We start from the raw sequence: 24,475 nt of genomic DNA on the forward strand, positions 1-24,475 counted from the left end.
TGGTGTGTTCCATTACTCATGACCCGGATGTTTCAGGTATTGTTCTCTCTCATATGTTGGTCAAAGTGCTGTCATTCGTCAATGACATCCTTCTAACTCCCAACCTTCCTTGACCCAGCTTTTGGAGATCCTTGCCAAATTTCTCTGCTTTTCTGGGGTTTGGCTTAACTTACAGAAATCTGTAGCTTTGCCTATCCAGACTATTTGTCAGCACTGGGTGGGCAAATTCCCTTTACAGTGGATACCCAACAAACTTAAGTACTTAGGGGTTGACATCTCGCACTTAAAACAATGACATGAAAATAACCTTTGTTCCCTTTGTGAGTCCACAAGATCCACCCTTTGGATGTGGCAGGCCTTACTACTCTTTAATGGATCATATAGCTCTTTATAATATGATCATTGTCCCTAACTGGACCTGTGTTTTTCAGGTCCTTCCACTTTTTTAACGCACAAGGATAAGTTTTTACACCGTTTAGAGGGGTTGCCGTTCCCACTCTGCGTCTCATCTGTGACTCCCCTGATTGCAGGGGGGCCTGGGCGTGCTGAGTTTAAAACTTTTCTCAGTTGTTGCCTGTGGCATATTACACATTGGTGTCACAACTGAATTATTTTCCTGCACTGAGACTGAATGTAAATTATTGCTACTGCACCATTTTAGTTGTTGACTCCAGGACGCCTCCATATTTTGCCACCCTCTTTCTACCACTGTGCAAAGCAATGGTGTTGGCTTTGCCAATTTCACAGTCTGACCAATGGGTTGTTTCCTCTCTTGCCTTTCTTGGGGAATACAGCGTTTCTGGTGAAGGAGGAGTTCCCCCTTTTTTTTTTTTTTAGGCATTGGAAGTCTGGGTGATTTATTTATTTATTTATTTTTTAATCTTCACCAGGCCTTGACTGATAAGGGCACTCTTAAACCTTTTGAGGACTTGTGAGCTAACCTTGGTTTGACCCCCTAACGATAAATTTGTTTATGCCCAGTTAAAGCATTGTTTGCGATATGCTTCGTTGCCTTCTGCAGTATGAGAGAACTTTCTCACAATGTTTGGCTTAGATGCACAATTCTCTATACCACTCAAATATTATCATGGCTATTTAAGAGAGACATTGCTGGAATATGATTATGATTATGCCACACTTGCCCAGAAATGGTTGGGGGATTTGGCCCTGTATGTCCAAAGTCCACATAAATGTATACAAAACTACAGAGTGCCTCACTGTGGGAATTGCAATTTTTTAAGTTTTTTATTTGACTTTATGTATCTCCTTGTGGAGCTTTTCGTGCCATATTGTAATCTGTTGATGACTGCCCTAAGTTTTCAAGAACCAGAGCACACTGCCTTATCTCATGGTTTTGGATTCAATTGTGCATCCATGTTTCACAGTTCTAGCATGTATGCTGAATACCAACTCCTCAGCTATTGTTTGATGTGTTTCAGTTGCAGGACCAGGCCCTTGCTGGTATGCAAGCCTTTCTTAAACGCTCGGCTCTGTTGACTAAAAAAGTCATCCTATTCATTTGGCTCTCATCAGACCCACCCACTGTGGCACATTAGATCTTCTATGATTACACTGTGTATCTTGGAGCGCAAAGGAATTCTGGACCTATCCCCTTCTTAGGGTGATCGTTACCTTAAAACATGCTCACCTTTTTGGGACTCTGACCTCAATGGTTCATAGTTGCATTTTAAATAGCTTAGCACTGTGGTATTCTCAGATTTTGGGAGATGGAATAAGTGGGGGGGGGGGGGGGGGGGGGGAACAGTGGGTTCCTGAGCCTATGAAGTGTATTGTTTTGCTGATGACATGTCTTTCTTGTAATTATCTTACTGATGACATGTATTTCTCCTAATTGGCCAGCAGATGGCAATTGTCTTTTTTTTTTTTTTTAAAGCTGTACCAGAAGTAAGTGTTTTCTTCCCATTTACGGTAATTGTGAGGTATTTTGTTAGTCTCAGTTTAGAAGTAGAGGGAGAAAGACCTCTCTACCGAGACCCTGTGATCAGTTATATTCTGTAACTTGTGAACAGCTGTATTTCCTGTACTTAACAGGCACTCTTTAGGTAGTGATAAAATGTTTAGATAGTTTTATAATTAATCCTGTTTGTTACCTATGTGCTGTTTTTGTTCTATCTGTTTTATAGTTCACTGGTCAATAGTTTTATGACAATAAACCTTTTATAGTTTATTTCCTCTGCTTGTCTGGACTGACTAAGAATCCTGGTGGTTTGGGTCTGTGGGTTCTTTCTGGGAGCTGTGGGACCCCTGGGAGTGTGGCCCCAGTGTCCTAGAAATCACTGGGAAATAATTTGAGAGCAGGAGACTTTCCAAGAGGCCGTTGGGACCCAGTCAGTGGGAGGAGGGTGCTAGTGTAGAGCACAAGTGGTAGGTGCAGGCAAACCTGAGCTGTTTTGGGGATAGAACTTCTAAGTGGCCGCGAGGTGGCTAGGCATTTCATGATAGGGGGTATTGGGGTGGGGGGAGCACTATACTTACTAGGTGCTTGACACTGCTATTTGTATAGTGATTCTTGTTTGCTTCTTTTGATTTATTATGAGCAACAGTTATGTCTTTGTTGTCTATTGGTACGTGGTTGCCCTTGAAAACTAATAAAATATATGTAAAAAAATAAAAAAAGAATTGCACAAGAAAATAAAATTTGCATGAGGTGTTTATGCTTTTAAGTTAATTAACCAAGTGAAATCATAAACACTGTTTTGCTCATTAAAATGCCTAAGTCTGGGATTTAGTGTCTCATCAGAACATTTATATTGAATGATTTTCTATATTAGCAACTCCTCTTTTCCTGATCAGGCTCAAGATCTCCCAGCACATTGGGTGAATTAGTCATCTCAAAAGAGGAGCAACATATGTTGAAGAAGGTTAGAATTGGCATGTATGAAAGTCACACATAGAGGCATATTTTCAAAGCACTTTGGGAGGCTAAGTTCCATAGGTTTCTATGGAACTTTGGGAGGCTAAGTGCTTTGAAAATGAGCCTCATAGTAACATAGTAGATGACAGCAGAAAAAGACCTGCACGGTCCATCCAGTCTGCCCAACAAGATAACTCATATGTGCTAATTTTTGTGTATACCCTACTTTGATTTGTACCTGTGTTCTTCAGGGCACAGACCGTATAAGTCTGCCCAGCACTATCCCCGTCTCCCAACCATTTGCTGTGGCACAGACTGTATAAGTCTGCCCAGCACTAGCCCCGCCTCCCACCACCGGCTCTGGCACAGACCGTATAAGTCTGCCCAGCACTAGCCCCGCCTCCCACCACCAGCTCTGGCACAGACGGTACAACTCTGCCCAGCACTATCCCCGCCTCCCAACCACCAGCCCCGCCTCCCGATCTTGACTAAGCTCCTGAGGATCCATTCCTTCTGCACAGGATTCCTTTATGGTTATCCCACGCATGTTTGAATTCCGTTACCGTTTTCATTTCCACCACCTCCCGCGGGAGAGCATTCCAAGCATCCACTACTCTCTCCGTGAAAAAATACTTCCTAACATTTTTCTTGAGTCTGCCCCCCTTCAATCTCATTTCATGTCCTCTCGTTCTACATGACTTCAGATAGTGATTCCAGAGAGTCAATATCCATGGGAGTACAAAAATGCTCCTCTCTTGCTGGTAAGGCAGAAGGCCTGAATACAGGTGTTTGTCAGAGATTCTCTTTTTGGCAGATTTAGGGGGGTGGGGGAGATGGGAGCCTGCTGTAGATGAGCAGAATAGTTGTTGCCTGGTACTATTAACCATGCAACTGGGAAAAGGTTCCTCTACTACAGGTTTTTTATGCTCAGAGCCTTCTTATAGGATGGGACCTTACCTGCTTAACCCACATGCCAGTCTTTTTTTTTTTTTTTTTTTTTTTTTAATTCTTTCCATAGATCGATCTTGTCTGTGTGTGTTTAGATTGCATCTTCAAGCATTTTAATTCTGAGGGAGGTTAATTATTATTTTTACCAGTCAGGGTCTAATTTACCAATGGGCTTTTCCTTAGCATACTTCTCAGACCAGTCCAGAACCTGTGGGTTGTGCCCATCAGCCAACGGATGGAGATAGAGGAAAAAAATGAAGTTATGCATGCTTCACCCCATACGGGCGCCATACAGACTTAGATGCTACGTATTTCTCTGTCTCCAGCAGATGATGGGCAGACTATACAGCTCTTGGATTGGTTGCTGAAGCAGCTCCTGTGTGAAATTTGAGCAAAGGAGTACATCACTTAAAGTTGTAAACTCAAAAACAAAAAGCTAATTTAATTTGATACATGGAGGGGCATAATCAAAAGGGACGCCCAAGTTTTGTTGAGGACGTCCCTCGTCAGGGACGCCCTTTTTTTTTCCATTATGGGTCAAGGGCGTCCATGTGTTAGGCATGCCCAAGGTCCCGCCTTCGCTACGCCTCTGATACGCCCCCTTGAACTTTGGCCGTTCCTGCAACGGAAAGCAGTTGGAGACGCCCAAAATCAGCTTTCGATTATACCGATTTGGATGACCCTGTGAGAAGGACGCCCATCTTCCGATTTGTGTCAAAAGATGGGCGTCCTTCTCTTTCGAAAATGAGCCTGTTGGGATCTGAGTTCTTACTCACTGTTGGGGGGGGGGGGGTTTGTTGTTGTTGTTGGGGTTGTTTTTTGTTTTTTTTACTTTCCCTGAGAGGGATTTAAATAACTGGTTGTCAAGTTGCTTTCTTACCTTAAGGCATCGGAACTCTGCAGCATTTGTTCCATGCTACTCTAGCAGTAAGTGGGAAGCGGGTGGGAGCATGCACCCCTTTCTTTGGCTGTTCTTGAGGGAGCTTGGTTTAGAAACTTAAGAGTTCAGCCTGCAGCACTACTTCTTTTCAGAACAATAGGCCAAAGCTCCAGTCTTTCCTATCAGCTCGGCTCACGTGCCAGAGGGTAATTTTTGGAATGCAGTTCAGGACATGGGCAGAGCCGTCCCTCCATTTTTGGGGGCACCCATGGGTGGACTGGTGGAGGGCAACACCACCTCTCCCCTCCTCCCCCTCCGATGCACACACGTTAAATATGTCTTTGCTGGCAGGGATGCCGAGGCCCCATCAGCCAAATAAATAAGGTGCCCAAGCTGCTCCCTTCCTCCTCATTCTGATTTCTTAACGCAGATGGTGTGCATTCAGCCGCTGACTTCTGTGTTAAGAAATCAGCATGAAGAGGAGGGGAGCAATAGCACTGTATTTGGTTGGCAGGGCTTCAGCATCCCCACCAGCAAAGGTAAAGGGGTGCTGCAGTTCTGGATGGGGCCAAGACCTCCCCCCCCCCCCTCCGCATCTATGCCACTGCTTCAGGGTGCAGGCTTCAGTGGAAGGGGATAATTAGGCCCCCCCCCCCCCCCAAAACTGATTTCTTTCAGCTAGAGGTTTTAACATTTAAATCTAAACCCAAGATAAGGGCATTGAGAACATTTGTATTTTTTCAATGTGTGGTTGCAAGTGAGGTCTTCCACCAGCACTGTGAGTAGTGAGGGGGTGTCTCTCATAGACCTGGCCAAGGGAACTTCGGATTGCAGACACCTTCCTTTGCTGCTGGGAGCAGCGTCCTGAAAAGCATTTAGTCCACAGCTATGAGCCTGTGCAGTAGTGCGACCTACGCTCCTGAGGAGATCTTGGGAGTGCATTTTGGAAGGAGCACCCGATCAATTTCTGAATTGTCCCTGGCATATAGCAGCACTCTCTCTCTCTCCCTCCCTCCCTCCCTCCCTCCCTCCGGCTCCAAAATAAATAAAATGCTTGGTATTTAGTAGCAACCCTCATGCCCCCCCCCCCCCCCACACACACCCACTCACACACTGTAGCATGTACCTGTTAAAAGAGACAGGCGTGATTCCCACTCACTTAGCCTTGGCAGCACCATCTTGGAAAATGCGTGCTTTATCATTGATACTGAATGCAGAACTTGATAACAATATGGATAAATTAATTAATTTTATTTATTTATTTATGGCATATCCCACATTAGCCCGAGTAGAACTCTGATTCAGTGCAGCTGACATAACAATTAGAAAAACATGAACATGGAGTGGCCTAGTGGTTAGAGCACCGGTCTTGCAATCCAGAGGTGGCCGGTTCAAATCCCACTGCTGCTCCTTGTGATCTTGGGCAAGTCACTTAACCCTCCATTGCCTCAGGTACAAACTTAGATTGTGAGCCCCCCTGGGACAGAGAAATATCCAGTGTACCTGAATGTAACTCACCTTGAGCTACTACTGAAAAAGGTGTGAGCAAAATCCAAATAAATAAAAATGTTCAAAATATATTAACAGAAAGTAAAATGCATCATATAATGTTAAACCGGTAAGACTTGAGATAGGAGCAGAGGGGGGTCTTTTACTAAAGCTTAGCTCAAGTTATCTGCAGCAGAGCTCATAGGAATAAAATGGGCCCTGCTGCAAATAACTCGAGCTGAGCTTTAGTAAAAGACCCCCTTAGTGATTTAAGCTAGATAATTGAAAAATGGAGGGTAAAGGTAAAGGGCTTTCACGTTAACTTGTTTTGGAATTTTAGATTTTCTAATTGTCTGATCTTTCTATTTCTTTGGCAGGCTTTTGGCAGCACTATAGTAATTAATCCAGAAAAGGATAAGACCATGGTGCAGGAACTGCTGGACTTTAAGGATAAAGTAGACCATGTGATTGATGTTTGCTTTTTGAAGAATGAAAAATTTGTCAATGCCATGAAAGAAGCATTTGAAACCTTCATTAACAAGAGACCAAATAAGCCAGCGGAACTCATTGGTATTCTGTCCTGTTCTGTCAGATTCTTGTTCATAGTGCAGCTACATTAAACTGGTTCAGTAGAAGAGCAATGCATGCCTGTCAGGGGATTCCAACCACTCTTTTATCCCCACAGTTAGGCTCCAGATACCATGAATTTGATTCCTTTGGTTTACTATGTGGGATAAGACTGAGTACAATTTATTGTTTCAGGTTTATTATTCATAGAGTACTTCCATGTATTTAGAAAGAGAGGTGGAGAATGAAATGTTATAGCATAAACCGTGTGTGAGCTGTCTATTTTTGTACTGTATTATGTAAATGTTCAGAATGCTATACAGTACAATGACTATGATAGCAGATATTACAATATTTATGTATTTATTTATGCAGAACACGCTCAAGGTGCACAAGGTTTTGTTGGCCTGAGTTAACAATTGCATCCATTTCCAGATCTGTGTACAGAAATATCTTAAGTGATGGAATTTGGATACAAACATAAAACCAAAATGACTTAATTTTTGAATTTGTATTGAAAACATTTAGCTTGCACCTTTTTCCAAGGCGAGTTATATTCAGTTACAAGAGATTTTTCATGTAATAGTTTGGCTTTACATCATTATTCAAATTCAGGTGCAAGAAATACTTATCCAGAGAGCTCACAAGTGGATACTTGAGGAAATAGGATGCAGTGACTTGTCCCATGTTACAAAGAGTGCTGATGGGGAAGGTGGAATTTGAATTCCTGGGGTTTAGCCCATTCATTTAAACATTACATTATTATTATTATTAACATTTGTATAGCGCTACCAGACGCACGCAGCGCTGAACACATGACACAGAGAGACAGTCCCTGCTCGATAGAGCTTACAATCTAAAAATACAGACAGACAAGACAAAGGCGAGGAAAGTACTGGGTGGGATAGGGGAATTGAGTAGTGGTTAGGAGCCAAAAGCAGTGGTGAACAGGTGGGTTTTCAGCATAGATTTGAAAACAGGTAGAGATGGAGCAAGGCGTACAGGCTCAGGAAGTCCATTCCAGGCATAAGGTGCCGCGAGGGAAAAGGAACGAAGCCTGGAATTAGCAGTGGAGGAGAAGGGGGACGACAAGAGAGATTTGTCCAGCGAGCGGAGTTTACAGGGAGGAATATAGGGAGAGATGAGAGAGGAGAGGTAATGGGGGGCTGCAGAATGGATGCATTTAAAGGTCGGTAAGAGAAGTTTGAACTGAACGCGGAAGCAGACAGGGAGCCAGTGAAGTGACTTGAGGAGTGGGCTAGTGTGGGTAAAACGATTTTGGTGGAAAATAAGTCATGCTGCAGAATTTTGGACAGACTGGAGAGGAGAGAGATGGCTGAGCGGAAGACCAGTGAGAAGCAAATTACAATAATCCAAGCGAGAGGTGACAAGGGTTTGGATAAGGGTTCTGGTAGCGTATTCAGAAAAGAAGGGGCGAATTTTGCTAATGTTGTAGACAAAGAAGCGACAGGTTTTGGCCGTCTGCTGGATGTTAGCGGAAAAGGAGAGGGAGGAATCAAAGATCTCCTAGGTTGCGAGCAGATGAAACAGGGAGGATGAGGGTGCCATCTACTGAAATAGAGAATGGGGGGGGGCGAGGTGGGCTTGGGGGGGAAAGACAATAAGCTCAGTTTTGGCCATGTTCAGTTTCAGGTGGCGATGTGACATCCAGGCAGCTATATCGGTCAAGCAGGCTGAAACTTTGGCCTGGGTTTCAGCAGTAATGTCAGGTGTGGAGAGGTAGAGCTGAGTGTCGTCGACATAAAGATGGTACTGGAAACCGTGAGGCGAGATCAGAGAGCCCAGGGAAGAAGTGTAAATGGAAAAAAGAAGGGGCCCAAGGACATATCCCTGAGGAACTCCAACTGAGAGTGGGACAGGGGTGGAGGACGATCCACCAGAATATACTCCGAAGGTACGGTGGGAGAGATAAGAGGAGAACCAGGGAAGAACAGAGCCTTGAAATCCAAACGAGGACAGTGTGGCAAGAAGAAGACTATGATTGACAGTGTCAAAAGCAGCGGATAGATCGAGCAGGATAAGGATGGATTAATGGCCTTTGGATTTGGCGAGGAATAGATCATTACAGACTTTAGTGAGCGCTGTTTCAGTCGAATGTAGAGGGCGAAAGCCGGATTGAAGCAGATCAAGGATGGCATGAGAGGAAAGAAAAGACAGCGGCTGTGAACAGCACGCTCAAGTAACTTGGAGCGGAAGGGTAAGAGGGAGGTGGGACGGTAGTTGGAAGGACAGGAAGGGTCCAATGACAGTTTTTTGAGGAGCGGTGTGACCACAGCATGTTTGAAGGCGTCAGGGACAGTTGCAGTGGAAAGAGAGAGGTTGAGGAGGTGATAGTGGGAGAAATGGAGTTAAGTAAGTTGGTGGGACTGGGATCAGAGGGACAGGTAGTGCATTACATCATTATCCTTTTTATTTCAACATTAAAACAACAGCAGACCAAAAGAAATTTGTATGCTAACTTAAGCAAAATTACTGTTGTAAAAGAAACCTTTGTTAAACAGCACTGCTGCTGTTTAACATTAACATTTCTAAGCCCCTCCCTAGAGCTAATACCTTGCAAATGTTTCTGAAATAAGATGCTACTAGGTCATCGTCAGTGTTTCATAAAATTTAAGTGCTGTCCGTTTTCTCCCTTACCGCCACTTTTTTTTTCTAGAATATCAGTGTGTATTTAAATATACCCAAAGTTAACTGGCTAAAAGTAGAAGGGATTGGAGTCATGTCAGGGAAATGGTTAACTGGATTGTGGTGCTGATTTATCCTTACACCTGCTATTTGTGTGACCCTTCTCAGCTAGTTATCTGGCTATCTTTATATGTGTATATTCAGTAGCATCAACTTAACTGGTAACTTTATTTTGTAAAACATCGGGTTACAGATAATTTGACAAATTTATTTGATTAAATTTAACCTGTTAAGATGCCATTGCATATTAACTGCGTAATTAACTCTGTGTATGTATATATTTGTGTAAATCTAGATTGTAGTGATCCCGTGTCACCCAGTGTAACACATATTCACAATTATTGTTTAATGTTGAGAAACCTGTTGTTGTTTTTAAGGATGATAGTATAGTCTTAGCAGCAAACTGTGTAGGAATTTGCATACTCAAATCTTTCAGGGAACTTTTCCTTTTTTTTTTTGCTTGTAGCAAAATATGTGGATTCAAAGCTTCGTGCAGGAAACAAAGAAGCTACTGATGAAGAACTTGAAAAAATGCTGGATAAAATTATGATTATATTTAGGTTCATTTATGGTAAGTTGAAATATTGCAGCTTTGTGCTCACAGAATTTTAAAATGTAAATGTTTTCATTAGTAGGCATGCGGGGATTTACAGCTTCTTTTTGCTATGTGTGCTTGCAATTAATTGGTCAACTGTCATCGGGCCAGCAGCGCAATTGGCTATTAGCTGGGTAAAAGAGCCTAGAAATCTATGCATTCTCCTTAAGTTGTCTGAAACTGTTTCTAAAACAAAGCTCTGTTTTAATAAAATAAAAAGTTGTATGTACTGATCTATTCTGTCTTGAGCCCATTAGAAAAGGGCAGAATAGAGATGGAACACTAAGCTGTTCTGCATTTGTAATGTATTTGTATTTATGAAGAGAATTCTTTTCATTTTTAAGAGATCTTTTAAGGAAAGCATTGATTTAAAAAGTGCTTCCTTGAAGTGCTGCTGCTAAGATTTGGATATATGGGAGGTAACTCCAGTAGTTGGAATGTAAGGACAGTGCCAGGCGGACTTCTACAGTCTATGTCCCAGAAATGCTAAAGAAAGACCATGATCAAATATTTTATATCCCATTTATTGTTGGCTTAATCATGAATTGATAACGTGTGACTGTATACCAGCCTTCCCTAAACAGACTTCCTGATTTTCTTAATAAGGGGTCTATAGGTATTTGCATAGGCAAATGTTTCATATTAGTTTTAGATTTTTCACACTTCCCCCAAATTGAGTGGCTTTTTCAATTTTTCACACATTTCATTTTATTTTAACATGCGTTTCAACTTTCAGATGGAAGAAATCAATTGTACACGTTAATGTGCATTAAATTGATTTTTTTGACAGTACACTGATGAACCTAATGAATTCATATCCCTAGGGGTGGAAGCCTCCTAGGCTTTTCTATGCTTACATTGGTTTTGTTCCTGGTTTACTCCAATTATTTGATTACTGCTGTCTTGTTCTAGTGAGTCAACTGTTTTTACCAATTAATCTGCTTTTAAAACATTTTTCATGCAGCAAATGTATTTGAAATCTTTTTTTTCATTGCAGGAAAAGATGTGTTTGAAGCCTTCTATAAGAAAGACTTGGCAAAACGACTATTAGTTGGGAAAAGTGCCTCTGTAGATGCTGAAAAATCTATGCTTTCCAAGCTTAAACATGGTAAGGCTAATTTAGATTAGTAAATGAAACTTAAGTTCCACAGTGTCCCACAGATCAATCCAGAGACTTGTGGTTATGTCCCTCTGCCAGCAGGTAGAGAGAGAGAGAGAACTTCTGAGGTTCACTACATGTGGTCATGTGCAGCCACCTAAATCTCGGTATTCTTTCTGTCTAGCAGGTGGAGGGTCATATCCTGCAGCTCTGCATTGATAGGCTTCTGGCCCATCCCCCAGACCAAGTTGAGCATTTCTCGGGTTGAGGTGTCCTTGTGTGGTGACGGTACAGCTGATGGTGCCAGGTCCCCCCTCCTCCCCCCTCCCCCTCCAGTGTTTGCCTACTGAGGGCTCTGCTGTTGTCTCCAGACAACGATAAAAAAAAGCTCTGGCAGTGCAGCAGTGCCTTTAAGCTTGCAGCATTTTAAAAAACCCTCCATTTTGGAGAGTGGTGCGCAGCTGCAAGCACGTTTAAGAGGGGGGACATCAGGCTTCGGTGTAACCTTCAGTGGCACCTTCAGGGACATTGAAGTGCTGCTCCCGGTGTGGGAGCCGGAGAGCAGCATCGGGGTCTTGTACTGCATGTGCCTTTAGTCAGCAGGGGAAGCATTAAGGCGGGGGAGTGATTGCCAGTATCGGCGGGTACCTCTGGCCTTTTATCTTCGCGCCCTTCGGCCGGTGCCATTTTCTTAGCTTCTGTGTGTGTCAGCGGGAACTGAAGCGCCGACAGACAGCAGGGGAAGCATGGAGGTGGGGGAGTATGTGCTAGTATCGAAACCGGTATCAGCGGATGCCTCTAGCCTTTTATCTTCACGCCCTTCAGCGGATGCCATTTTGTTGAAGCGGCTGGGAAACTCCTACTGTATGGCTCTGGATCATCAGAGAGCCCTGGCCCTCCTGCCACCACTGTTGCCTAAACAGCCACGGGTGGCAGTCCCATGGCACTTGGAGAAGGCCTCCATGGTCGCTGATGTAAATGAGGACCAGTTTTTTTGCGGATCCCGACTGGCCCTGTCAGACTCTCTAGAAGGGGGGAGTTGCCACCGGATGGGCATGATGATCCCATGGTTGAGTGGCTGTTTCACAAGGAGGAGGTCCCTGCTCTCATTATTCAGGCTCTGGAGGTCTTGGACATCTCCCTCCAGATTCTTCAGCTGTGGTCTCTGCTGTTCCATCTATTATGTCAGGGACAAAGCGGCCACCCAGAAAGTTTTACATTCATGAGGCTGTAAAGGTTCTCATTGTGGCACTATGGGATACACCAGATTCTGGAGTCCTTATGGTTACCCATGGTGGATTCCTTAATTACGGCGGTCACTAAGAAGACCACTTCGCCAGTGGAGGGTGGCACAGCCCTGAAGGTTCCCCAGGATCGGAAGTTAGAGACTTTCCTTAAAATGTCCTTTAAGGTGGCAGCTCTGTGCCCGCAGGTGTCCTTATGCGGGTCGTATGCAGCCCGGTCGTGCCTTTCTTGGGTTCAGAAGGCGGCCTCAGCAGAAATCTGGTCAGCTCTTTATCCTTTCTAGAGGCTGGGCTTGCGTATTTGGTGGATCTTCTATATGGCCTCTTTCGGACTTCAGCTAAAGCAGTTTCACTGGCAGTTACAGCTTGCTGTTAGCTTTGGCTGCGTCATTGGATGGCTGATAACGGCATACAAGTCTCACCTGGCGCGGTTACCATTTAGAGGTAAACTGCTTTTGGGGAACAGCCAGAAAAAGATTGTGAAAGACCTGGGGGATGCTAAAGGTCAGCATTTGCCTGAGGATAAGCCCAAGCCCAGGTTTCGTGCGGAGTCCTCCTGGGAAGCGAGGCATTATCGCCCTAGACGTTCTTTCACTTTTTTGAAGCCTCGTTTCCAGCCAAAACATCCCTTTTGAGGGGAGCGTCACTCAGGCAGCCCTTCCACTCAACCAGCAGCGGTTGCACGATCCCAGTGATGGTGTCCTGGTCCATCCCCCACTAGAGATAGGGGGCGGCTGTCCCACTTTCTGGGGGAATGAGCCAGGGTAACTTCAGATGAATGGGTCTTGGAGGTTATCCAAGATAGATACAAACTAGAATTCTTCAATACCACTGGTGGAGTTTTTCATAGTCACCTTGCAAAGCCAAGGCCAAAATGACAGCAGTCAGACTTTTGTGATCTTGATCGACCTTGGTATGGTCTTGTGGCCTCCTCACCAGAGCTTTCTCCTCTTTTGCGGTGCTGGGTCAGCATGGCGCCCAGGACCTTTTCCAAGCTTATGGTGATGGTTGTGGTATTCCACAGGAAGGAGGGAATGCAGGTGTACCCCTACCTGGGCAATTGGTTCTTTACTCAGCGTGTGGTTAGACTCTGGAACTCATTGCTGGAGAAGGTAGTGACAGCAGCTGGCCTTGCTGAGTTTAAAGGGGGTCTGGACAGATTCCTGAAGGAAAAGTCCATTGATCGTTATTAAATTTTGGGTTTTTGCCAGGTTCTTGGGGCCACTATATCTTTTTTGAGATGTGGCGACCAGAATTAACACAATATTCGAGGTGCGGTCGCACCATGGATAAAACGTCCTCATTTTTGTTTTCCATTCCCTTTCCTAATAATACCTACCATTCTATTTGCTTTCTTAGCTACAGCAGCAGCACACTGAGTGTTTGAAGGACTTGAAAGAGTTGTATGGAGGCAGGAGAGTTCTTCATATCTTAATGGTTTGCTTGTTCACACTGCTTTGGAAGCGACAATACTGAGGTTTAGGTGGCTGCACATGACCACATATAGTGAACCTCAGAAGTTCTGTCTAGCTCCACCTGCTGGCAGAGGGACATAACCACAAGTCTCTGGACTGATCTGTTGGGACTAATGGAAAGAAAATTATCAGGTAAGAACTAATTTTACGTTGGCACAGATTTTTGGCAAATAAGCTAAAAATTTTGCTGGCCCTGGTTTTTTTTTTTTTTTTTAACTAAAAATATTGTATTTATTATTGGTATTTGATAAGCATAATCTGTTTTCCAGAATGTGGAGCTGCTTTTACCAGTAAACTTGAAGGAATGTTTAAAGACATGGAGCTTTCAAAGGACATCATGATTCAGTTTAAACAGGTAAAAAAAAAATGAATTTGGAGGAAGGGGGATCGGGGGGAAGCAAGCAGAGCCAGACTGGTATAGCATCATGGTTGTCGGGGCTCTCTAGTCTTCCCCAGCTGGGAAAAAAAAAAGTGAATCGGCAGGGCCAGCACTGCAAGCATATTCAAAAAGGCAGCTGACCCTGTGACCAGGTGTTGAAGTGCTGTCCCTTTGACTGTTTTGAATGTGCTAGTGATGCTAGCCTTGAGGAGGAGGAAGATCAGTGGGGTTACAGCTGGAGCTGCTATCAGTAGGTAAGTTGAGTCGGCAGGGCAGGGGGCAGGTACAAAGCTAAAGTCTTCTTTAAGCTTAGTTCCTTTGCACCAGCACTGCGTACTCTTAAATTCCTTAGCTGTTCTGCTGCAGTTGGGGGTTATACATTAAAATGCTAGAATTTAATGCATCTTACAGGCGTTCTAATAAATTTACATCATATAGCGAAAATAGCTGTAAACATACATGTAATGGATTAAGTAAAAACTACTTTTTATGCTTGGATTTTCAAGCACTTGTCAACTTTTGACCCTACTGAAAAGGAACTCGCCCTTACTGAGTCAGGGTAATTTTCAACAGATGGTGCCAGGCCCATTCTCTCTCCCCCCCCCCCCCCCCCCCCCCCCCCCACCACCACCACACACACACACAAAACGATGCATGTTTAGGCATTTTGTGTAATGATGGTTTTGATATGTTGGGGAAGGGCTGATATCATTGGTTAGCTACAAATGAAGATTTTTGATGTCCTTGGATTTCATTTGAGCTGGAAGTGCAGAGAAGCAGGAGACTAGTAGGGTAAAGAGAAATCTGTATTAAGAGCACAGCTTCCATAAAGGATAAAATCATGAATTTGGGGGGGGGGGGGGGGGGAGAAGCATCATCCAGCAGTTATGGACTACGTAATGAGCAAATACTTGGGCAGGAGTTAAATCAAAGAATACGCATTTCTAGTGTCCTAAAGGCTGCTGTCAGCATAGTAAATAAGCAGTCTATGAAGAGATTAGCAGAAAACAAAGAAGTAACATTCAGTGGCGTTCCTAGGCTGCCTGACACCCAGGACGGATCGCCGATGCCCCCCCCCCCCCCCGGGGTACATTTTTACCTGCTGGGGGGATGCCGCGCGCCTGTTGGCCGAGTCCACTCGTTCCCTCCCTCCTGCTCCCTCTGCTGCGGAACAGGAAGTAACCTGTTCCGCGCAGAGGGAGCAGCAGGGAGGGAACGAGCGGACTTGGCCAACAGGCGCGCGGCACCCCACCCCCCCCCCCCCAGCGGCATGCACCTGGGGTGGACCGCCCCCCCCCCCCCTTGGTACGCCACTGGTAACATTGCCCTTGTGATACCTCCACCTTGAGTACTTCTCGTTTCTTGAGGCCAAGCCATTTCTTATGTAAGGATTAACAAAATGGTGCTCTGTCAGCAATGCAAGCCCAATGTAAAGGCTTAAGGAATTCAAAATGCCCCTAGACAGAAAGGACAGCCATGATTATAGGAGAATGCAATACTTTTAAAAAGCTTGCCATTTTCCATAGACACAAAAGCCTATATGGAAAGGATTGTGATGTGGGGGGAAGGAGAAATGTGAGGAAATTAACTTTCCAGGCATTTTCAGCAGTAGAGTGTACCAGCAGAGATGGTAGTAACCAAGAGTGGCAGGCTGAAAGCAGGTGTGGGGCAGATCCGAAGGGCAGTAGTATAGATAAATGAGGGAGGTCACAAGCAGTTGAGTAAGCTGTGTGGTCACTTGGGCGGAGTAGGTAGGTCAGGATATTAACTGCTAATAATTACTGTGCTATTATGGGTGTAAGGTCCAGAATGAAAGTGATGTAAACTGTATCTTGACCAGAAAGACTGAAAAATGCTTAATTGACTTGTGATTTGGTGTTGTATAAACTTAGCTGCCCAAATTTTGGGCAAAGTTTTAGGTGTTGGCTTAACTTTAATTGCAACATACCATATTCCTTAGCATCTGCTCCCGACCATTCTGAATAAGTGGGTATATGCCCTTCTACTAGCAGATGGGGAGACTGAGAACTAACAGTAACATTGCTGTATTTAGCCCTGTGCAGAGCAGACCTGAGTCCCTCAGTATTTCTCAGTCTCCTCAGCAGATGGTAGGTAGGTGACTGTGCAGCCTGGATTCCCTTCAATTAAAAAAAAATAAAAAAGCCAACAGCAGTCTGTTCAGGTTGGTCTTTTTATTGGTAATTGTGGCAATAACATATTTAAAACCTTATCCATTAAACAAAGAAATAGGGCAGAACTTCAACGATCAAAAAAAAAATTAAAAGAAGGAAAGAAAACAATAAGAGGCAACGATCAAACCAGAGGGGTGTATTCTCGTCTGTACCGGTTCCCTTGCTGGCCTGTCTGCAGTGGAGCCCACTCTGGGGGATGCACCTTTCGTGGTACAGGTCCTTCACCACCCCCCACCTTTGCAGTGCTTCTGCCCCCTCTCCCTTCTGACAGAAAGGGGTTCCTGAAGGCTTCCCTAGGCAGAAAAGGAGCACCAGCGTTCAGTTGGAGGGGATTGGGTTTCCTTCTTACGTAGTGGCTCAGATGGCTGCTCCTGCGCGAAAAGCACACTGCTGCACGGTCTGTCAGGTGCACCGAGTGCTGTCTCCTGCCACTAGTTTGTGCGGTGTGTGCAATGAGGCCTCAGCGGGGGATCCTCCTGAGGTAGCGGGGCCTTCATTCTCTGGTTTAGGCAGTTGGGAGAACTGAGGAGGAGATGGAGGCTGCACAAGAAGCTCCTGGGGCACTGCCTTTGGCGGGAAAATCCAACCCTTTCAGCATCGAAAAACCCTGTAAATTTTATCTTAACCAAATTTAGATTCCTCCAATAATAGCCCACTCCCCAGAATTCGCAGAAACTGGCATTGCTGTCCTTCCCCGCCCCTCCCCCCCCCCCCCCCCCCCCCAATGACCGGATTTCTCCTCTTACCTTTCTCACAGTTCTGGCACTGGGTCAGTGCAGGGACTGGGTCAGTGCAGGGCCTTGAACATGCACAAGTGCTCAAGACCCTTACCACCAAGTGCCATAACCATGAGGAGAGGTAAGAAGTGAGATCCAGTGATCACAGGGATGGGGGGTGTGGAGAGTGGAAGAAAGCCATGCTGGTTACCGCGTGGGAGCAGGGTGGAGGAGAGAAATAGTTTCTCCAATGATGGCGTACCCTAGACTTCAAAAAACCCCATTTGTTGCTAATAATAGTCTGGGTCATTATTAGAGAGAATATGATACTCAAAAACTGGTCACTTATGGCAGTTTAATCAAAGAAATCTTTAGTTGTTTACATTCTTTAACAAAGTTGTGGATTGAGCTCATTTAAACTTATGTTTTCTCTTGTTAGTACATGCAGAATCAGAATGTTCCAGGCAACATTGAGTTAACAGTAAATATACTCACTATGGGTTACTGGCCAACTTATGTGCCCATGGAGGTTCTTCTACCAGCAGAGGTAAGAATAGCTAGATTGTTTGTATGTATTTATGCTTTTAGCTGATAACAGCACAGTGCTAAATCATCTTTAATAGTAATAGCAACTTTTTGTTTCAACATTTTTACTGAAGACAGAACAGAAACAACAAAATTTGCAATAAATGTACATCAAGGATACATAATATGTATCTAATGAAGCTCAAGCATTATAAACCATCAACAGCCTTTTATTCTTTTACCCCCCCCCCCCCCCCTTTAACAGTTGTACTAATGTATGATCCATTCCTAAACCCAAGTGAGTTACCATTATCATCAAACATATAAACAGCAAGTGACCAACTCACCTGCAAATGCGCAGTAGAGTCGGAACGCTGAGAGTGTAGAAGTCCAAGCCCAGCCTCCACCAGCAGTACAGCCCAATAGGGAGGGAGGGCTTGGACATGGGCGTGGAAATCGGAGGAAGAGGGAGCAGGGAGGGAAGGAGGGGGCGGAACTGAGGGAAACAGACGCTGGGAGCAGGGGAGAGAGCAGGGTTGGTGGACAGGGGGAGGCCATAGGAAAACAAAAAACTAGCCCGTTGTTACGGGCTTAACGGCTAGTACTGAATAAACCATTGAATGGCGTGAACCACTACTGTTTGGTATGTCTTTATTAGTAGCTCCCAACATTAATACTAACATGGATAACCTACACACCTCCCCCTTCGTGTCCCAAACAGTAACCCATCCCAAGAGTCTCGTATTCCTGGAATACAGCTCTACGAGCCCCAAAGTTACCTCCCCCCTCCCCTTACTGCCCCCCCCAACCAATCCTGCTTCCCACCCCTCTCCTCCCCTAATGTTCCATTCAACTCCAGCTGAAGCTATCATACCAAGCTGTACAGCGACGTTGCTCATAAAAATCTGAATTTATAACGTGTTCACTATTAAACTACGACTCTGAGGACTGAGAGTAATAGCAACTTTTTAAATGGTTCAGTTTTTCCAGTTAAAGTTTTGGCTTTGTTTCCTTCTTGAAGATATTGCTGTTTTAAGAGTTTGAAAAGGCTTCCTACATAGCTAGACCTACCATGAGATACAGTAAATTGGTATGCTGCTGTACTGAAGTTTGGCTTTTAAAGAAAAATAAAAACACACAAGCCAAGAAATGGCAAATTGGTATTTTGAGAAATCTCCTTGGTACTGTTTAGTCCAAAATACTGTACATGTTGCTGCTAGACAATGTATGTGAAAAATTTACCGTAGTGAGCAGGCTGCCTCCACATTGTGGAAGTGCTTGCATGTCTGGATTCCAGGGTAGGACCACCCGCCCCTTCTTTAACATCCTCTCTTGCTAGGATTCATCTGAAAAAGTCTCCACAATATCTGTATAGTGAGGGAGTCTTCTCATAAGTCAGTGATTAAACTCCTGTTTTCTCAATAAGGACAAGCAAAACAGGCATCTTCATTAGCTCCAGAACCCTGTCCCCTTTTGAGGAAGTTGGGATCAGTGCAGCGCAGCTTTCTTCCAAATATAAGCAGGCTTAATCCCGTGGCATGCTGATTTGATATAATAATCGGTTTTCTCATAAAGCTGAAATTAGTAGCTGCCGCCTCCTTCCGCCCCATTCCAAACTATAATACAGTCTGAAGCAATCAATAGCACAAATCAGCTTACAAACGCCTGGAAGGAAAAAGAATCACTGCTGTCAGCACAAGTCCATTTATAACCCTTCCCTGCCCATTTCAATGCCATTCAAGGAAACAGGGCTGTGATAGCAGCATCCACCCTTACAGAAGTTAAAACTTCCCAGTTCTTACCCATGCTGCCTAAAAGAAAGCTGATCTCTGGTACGTCTTACTTTGTGAGGCAAGGCATTCCTTGTTCCATGTATTCCATCTCACCTTCCTCTGGCTCTGTGAGGAAAGTAGTTGGCAGCCTCCACCTTGGTGGGACCACCCTTTCCCTACATGGCTACATGACATATTGTTTAGATTCCCAGGGAAACGCTTCCCCCTGGCTTGCCTTCCCAGGGCAGGAAACAGTTTTCTGCTTTCCCTGGCTGATAGTGTGCTGGAGTAGAGAATACACGGGGGTAGGGATGGGGACAGAGCCTGTGGGGACGAGCTCTGTCCCCATGTCATTCTCTACTTTGAAGGCTGTTAATGAATTGGGCAGTTATTTATGTTCGAGTGATGCAGGCGATAATGTTTTGGGTTTTTTTTTAAACCTCTACTACTACTACTATTTAGCATTTCTATAGTGCTACAAGGCGTACGCAGCGCCTTGTAGCCAGTTGTGGCCAGCAAAACTGCTGGCCACAACTGGCAAAATTTGCATAGGGGGTCCTGTACATTCCTGCTACCAGCACATCTTCTGAGAAGACATTTTATGTTGTAGGAAGGACTGGGGAAGACAGGAGCGCTAGACTGAATTCTGAGATTGTTGCTGACTTATTAATAATCCACAGATTTTAAAAGTCATAACAGTGCTTCACAGAGCATATTTCTGCCCCACTAAGGCATACAAAATGGGTTATATTTTGTACCCCTGGACATTTTAACAGTGTGGTTAGGGTTCCTTGGGGTAGTAGAAGTCAGCTATTGTTGGAGGTTGAAAGGGTCGGGGGGGGGGGGGGGGTTATTATAGTTGCTTGTTATTATTTTCTATTCCTTAGCGTCCCTCCGGACCGGACCAGGATTGGACTGATGGGTTGTGCTCGCCTACCAGCAGGTGGAGACTGAGAAAAAACTCTGACTCTAGAGAGCCAATAGGAGCCCTGGCCATGTGACCTTAGCCTCAGTATTTTCTCAGTCTCCCAGCAGGTAGGAAATGAGCCCATTAGTCTCTCTCCTTTTCTCTTTAGATATTACAGATATTTGTGATAATTCTTCTGTGCCTGGAATCTTATTTAGAGGCTTGACAGGGTTTCCTTTCTCTTCTTTCTTTGACAGCCTCGGGGGTGTTAAACTCTGGTGTCTCGAGTCCACCCCCCTTCCTCCCCATCTCCCTGGCTTAGCAGGGAAGGGCCGTCCCTTTCTCTGGAAAGGTGTACCGTCTTTGGGAGAGGCAGCCACTTTTAACAGGCAGCTGCTTTAAAAGAATTAAATCAAATAAAAGGAAATTCAAAGAAGCAGCCTTTCTTTCCCCAGACTTCTAACGAGCAGGCAGCTCCAGTGTTTTATTATGATTGAGGGGTTATAAAAAAAAAAAAAAAACAAATAGAAGAAAATAATTCAGTGTCTGTGACTTTAAACAGCGATTTTTCTCGTCAGATTTAATTTCCTCCATTTTCTTGCGTTTTGGTGGCGGCAGTTTAAACAAATGAAAAAAAGAAAAGAAAGGTGCGAACCGCGTAAGCGCGGCCACCTGTTTTTTCCGATATGGCTTAAAAGTTCAAACAGCTGCTGTCGGTCAGCATCGCGCAGTTCACGCAGCCGGAACGTGTAAATTTTGCTCTCCCTTCAAGGTTTCTTCGGGTCCGGTGCTGCCTCCGGTTTTTTCGGGGCCTTTTTCGCCGGCTGTTGTTTCTTCGCCGTTCCACTGGGCTCCGCTTGTTCAGAGGTGTCGGGCGTGCTGTCGACGATCGCCACGGGGCCAGTGGCGCGAACGGTGGCCATTTTGTTTCTCTCTCTGTCTTATCAGTCGGGGATCTCTCTGCTGAAGGTAAGGCTGCAGTTCATAGAGCAGTTCGGCTCCAAGATGTGTACACTTTTGTATGTGCTGAACGGCGTATTCTAAAATGCTCTTGTGCTGAACGGCGTATTCTAAAATGCTCTTCACATCAGCAGGCAATATTTGGTTGAAAGGGGGCTCCTTTCATATATGGATATATATCTTGTTTTAAATTTCTATGTATCACGGGGCTGTTAACACTAGTTTTTTCTGGTGCTCAGTCATTTTTCATTGCCTGGTGGAAAATCTACATCTTATCATAATATCATAATTCATTTCAAGCATTTTCCTCAATAGCTGTAGTATTTTACAGTGTTTTAAGAACTTTAGAAACTTTCTCTATAGGCATAGAGTAAATTTCTGTCTTTCTCATTCCCTGGTGAATAGGACTACATTGCCTAAGAGTCAATTGATTGGTACTTTGCAATTCTGACCATAATATCTTAGTTCCTTTCAAGCATTTTACTCCATGCCTATGATGTTATATAGGGTTTTAAGAACTTAACAGACACACACTCAATGGCTGTAGTGTTATACAGTGTTTTCTTTCTCAGACTTTAAGAAGCCTTCTCTAGAGGCATACAGTAGATTGTTCAGATGCCATGGGGATATATCAGCTCTTTCATATTCTCTGAGGGACAGTCCTGTCTACCAAGCTCCCAATCACTCAGCTGTCTTAGCAGGCATGCTTTATTCATGTCTTCCCTTCTTTTCCAACTGCCTTGAAGCCTCTCATATTTCATTTTAGCTTTCTTCTGGGTTTTACAGGACATATGGTCACTTAGAGAATAAAGTCATCCTTTCATTTTGCATATTTCCCACTTAAAGGTAGTGGAAGGTCCTCAAACCATCTACTCGTGTTTGTCTCTACTCTATCAGTTCAGCATTGGCAGATTATAAACATCCTGGTTTGGTCCAGTATGCCTATACATACCATCTGCTATCTCTTCCTCTTCCTTAGAGACCTGATGTTATATCAAGCTTTCTTGAATTCAGATACAGTCTTGTCTACACTGCCTTCACCAAGTGGCTGTGGCACAACTTCACTTTTTTCGTTACAGGTATTTGCCAAGTTTGTCCTTTTTCATTTTCATTCTATGCGCCTTCACTCCAGAGTGTTCTTTCAATTGGAAGGGGATTCACTCACTTCCTGTGTATTTTTGCCATAGGTACATAAGTATGGTTATGCTGGGTAAGGCCTAAAGTCCATCAAGTCCAGCATTCATATCTAATGGGCATAGGTACATAAGTTTTGCCATTCTGGGAAAGCTCAAATGTCCACCTTTCTACAACCAGAACAGCAGAAAAAAGAAAAAAAAAAAAAAGAAACCTCTCACGAGAGTATCGAACAGAAATCTCTGCTCCAAAAGCAAGGCTTTGCAGTAATTCTGCAAACTAACGCATACAATATTTGCCATGGCTGTTCACCACTAGGAACACCGGGGACCCTGGGCCTAGGTTCGGTGTTTTAACCTGAAACAAGCTCAACATTCATATCTATTGGGTGTGAGTCTGGTACTACTACTACTACTACTTAACATTTCTAGAGCGCTACTAGGGTTACGCAGCGCTGTACAAATTAACAAAGAAGGACGTTCCCTGCTCAAAGGAGCGTACAATCTACATCTCAGTGAGGGAGGACGCATGACCGTGGTACGTGGATTAGTGGTATGTGGATTAGAGAGATCCAAGAAATTACAGGCCGGTGAATCAGACGTTCATACTGGGACAATTATTTTCTGTCCGGAGCGTACTACCATAGCTGGTGGACTCCTATATTCAGAACTTACCCAACTATGGAACGCCATAGAGATAGGGTTGGAGTTTGTAGCCCTATTTAACTGGTGTCCTTGGTCACCCTTCCTCTTCTCCTCAGGATCCAGAGATTGGCTAGTTTTTTGCTTTTGCATTAACCGGGCATTTTCAGCAGTACTCTCTCTTCCGTTCTTTTATAGATCTAAGAGGATGTTCATTGCGCTCTTAGGGTCATTTCATTCTTACCTAGACGACTGCCTAATTGGAGAAAGTCTTATCAGCAGAGTTCTCAGGTCACGCACCGGGTGTTGCATTTCTTACAGTCTCTAGGTTGGGTGGTGATTGTAGCCAGGCCTCTCATTTGATCTCTCATCAGATATCTCTGATTTTCTCTTTGTTTAGTCAGGTGGGCGCACAGTCTTTTGTCTCCTCTGCAAACATCCCAGTTTATATTTTTCTTGGTGACCTTGGGCCTTCGGCCATTTCCTCGCTCTATTCTGCAGAATGCAATTTTACTTTCTAATGCCCAAGAAGGAATTTTCCTTCATCCTATTGCGAATCTCAGGGTCATCAATCGCGCTATTTAAGTGTCATCTAGTTATCTCAAGAACCTTAGTTCTGTCATTGGGATGCTTCGTGCAGTACACTTTTTGGCAGAAGCTTGTTTGTATATATTTTTTTCTGGGGGACCTCAGCAATTCGTTTTACCTTCGGGTGAATTTTGTTTTCCCTACTGACAAACAAGGCACAGAGAGCTATATTGGTCCTTGCCATGGCAATGGATTATGTCATCCGCCAAGGAGGAGTTAAGAGTATACTCTTGAGTTTGTAGTCATTTTTTCTTAGTTGTCTCACCCTGCATTTAGGTGAATGGACTCTCATTTTTTCAGCCTTACTTCCTCACTGCGACACTTCAGGGCTATCTCTTTTTGCCTTCAGGCTCACAAACATTTCTTGCTTCTTCCGTTCAGCAACAGTCTTGACGGAGACAGGGACAGATGCCAACGTCCAGCAGGGGTTTTTCAACCTTCTATATGCGTTTTTTCTGTCATCCCACTAGGTGTTCAAGCAGAACCAAGGCACCTTTCTACATCCGGACCCCCAGTCACTCAAACTTATGGCGTGGTTACTGGGTCCGCAACGTCTTTGATATTTTCGCAGGAAGTACTTCAAGTTTTAATTGCTTCCAGACAGAAATCTACATTAAAGTCCTATGAATCAAAGGGGCGACGGTTCACTCTGTGGTGCTCCTCTCGCCACTTCATTCCACAAACAGTATCCATTTCGCATGTTTTGGAATATCTTCTGCATCTTGCGAAATCTGGTCTGTCTTACTCATCCGTTAGAGTTCATTTGGCAGCTCTATCAGTGATG

The 24,475-nt window shown here is 44.3% G+C and overlaps 1 protein-coding gene across 1 annotated transcript in view; it reads left to right on the forward strand.

Moving 5' to 3' along the window:
- CUL4B (cullin 4B) overlaps nucleotides 1-24,475 on the forward strand; it is a 117,516-nt gene that overhangs the window by 70,512 nt on the left and 22,529 nt on the right. The window contains exons 12-16 of the mRNA XM_030210525.1: nucleotides 6,569-6,761; nucleotides 9,931-10,035; nucleotides 11,057-11,167; nucleotides 14,147-14,232; nucleotides 17,604-17,711. Coding sequence (XP_030066385.1) covers nucleotides 6,569-6,761; nucleotides 9,931-10,035; nucleotides 11,057-11,167; nucleotides 14,147-14,232; nucleotides 17,604-17,711 — 603 coding nt within the window. The remainder of the gene's footprint in view (nucleotides 1-6,568; nucleotides 6,762-9,930; nucleotides 10,036-11,056; nucleotides 11,168-14,146; nucleotides 14,233-17,603; nucleotides 17,712-24,475) is intronic.

Source organism: Microcaecilia unicolor, chromosome 7, assembly GCF_901765095.1.
Source record: "Microcaecilia unicolor chromosome 7, aMicUni1.1, whole genome shotgun sequence".
NCBI classification, from domain to species: Eukaryota; Metazoa; Chordata; class Amphibia; order Gymnophiona; family Siphonopidae; genus Microcaecilia; species Microcaecilia unicolor.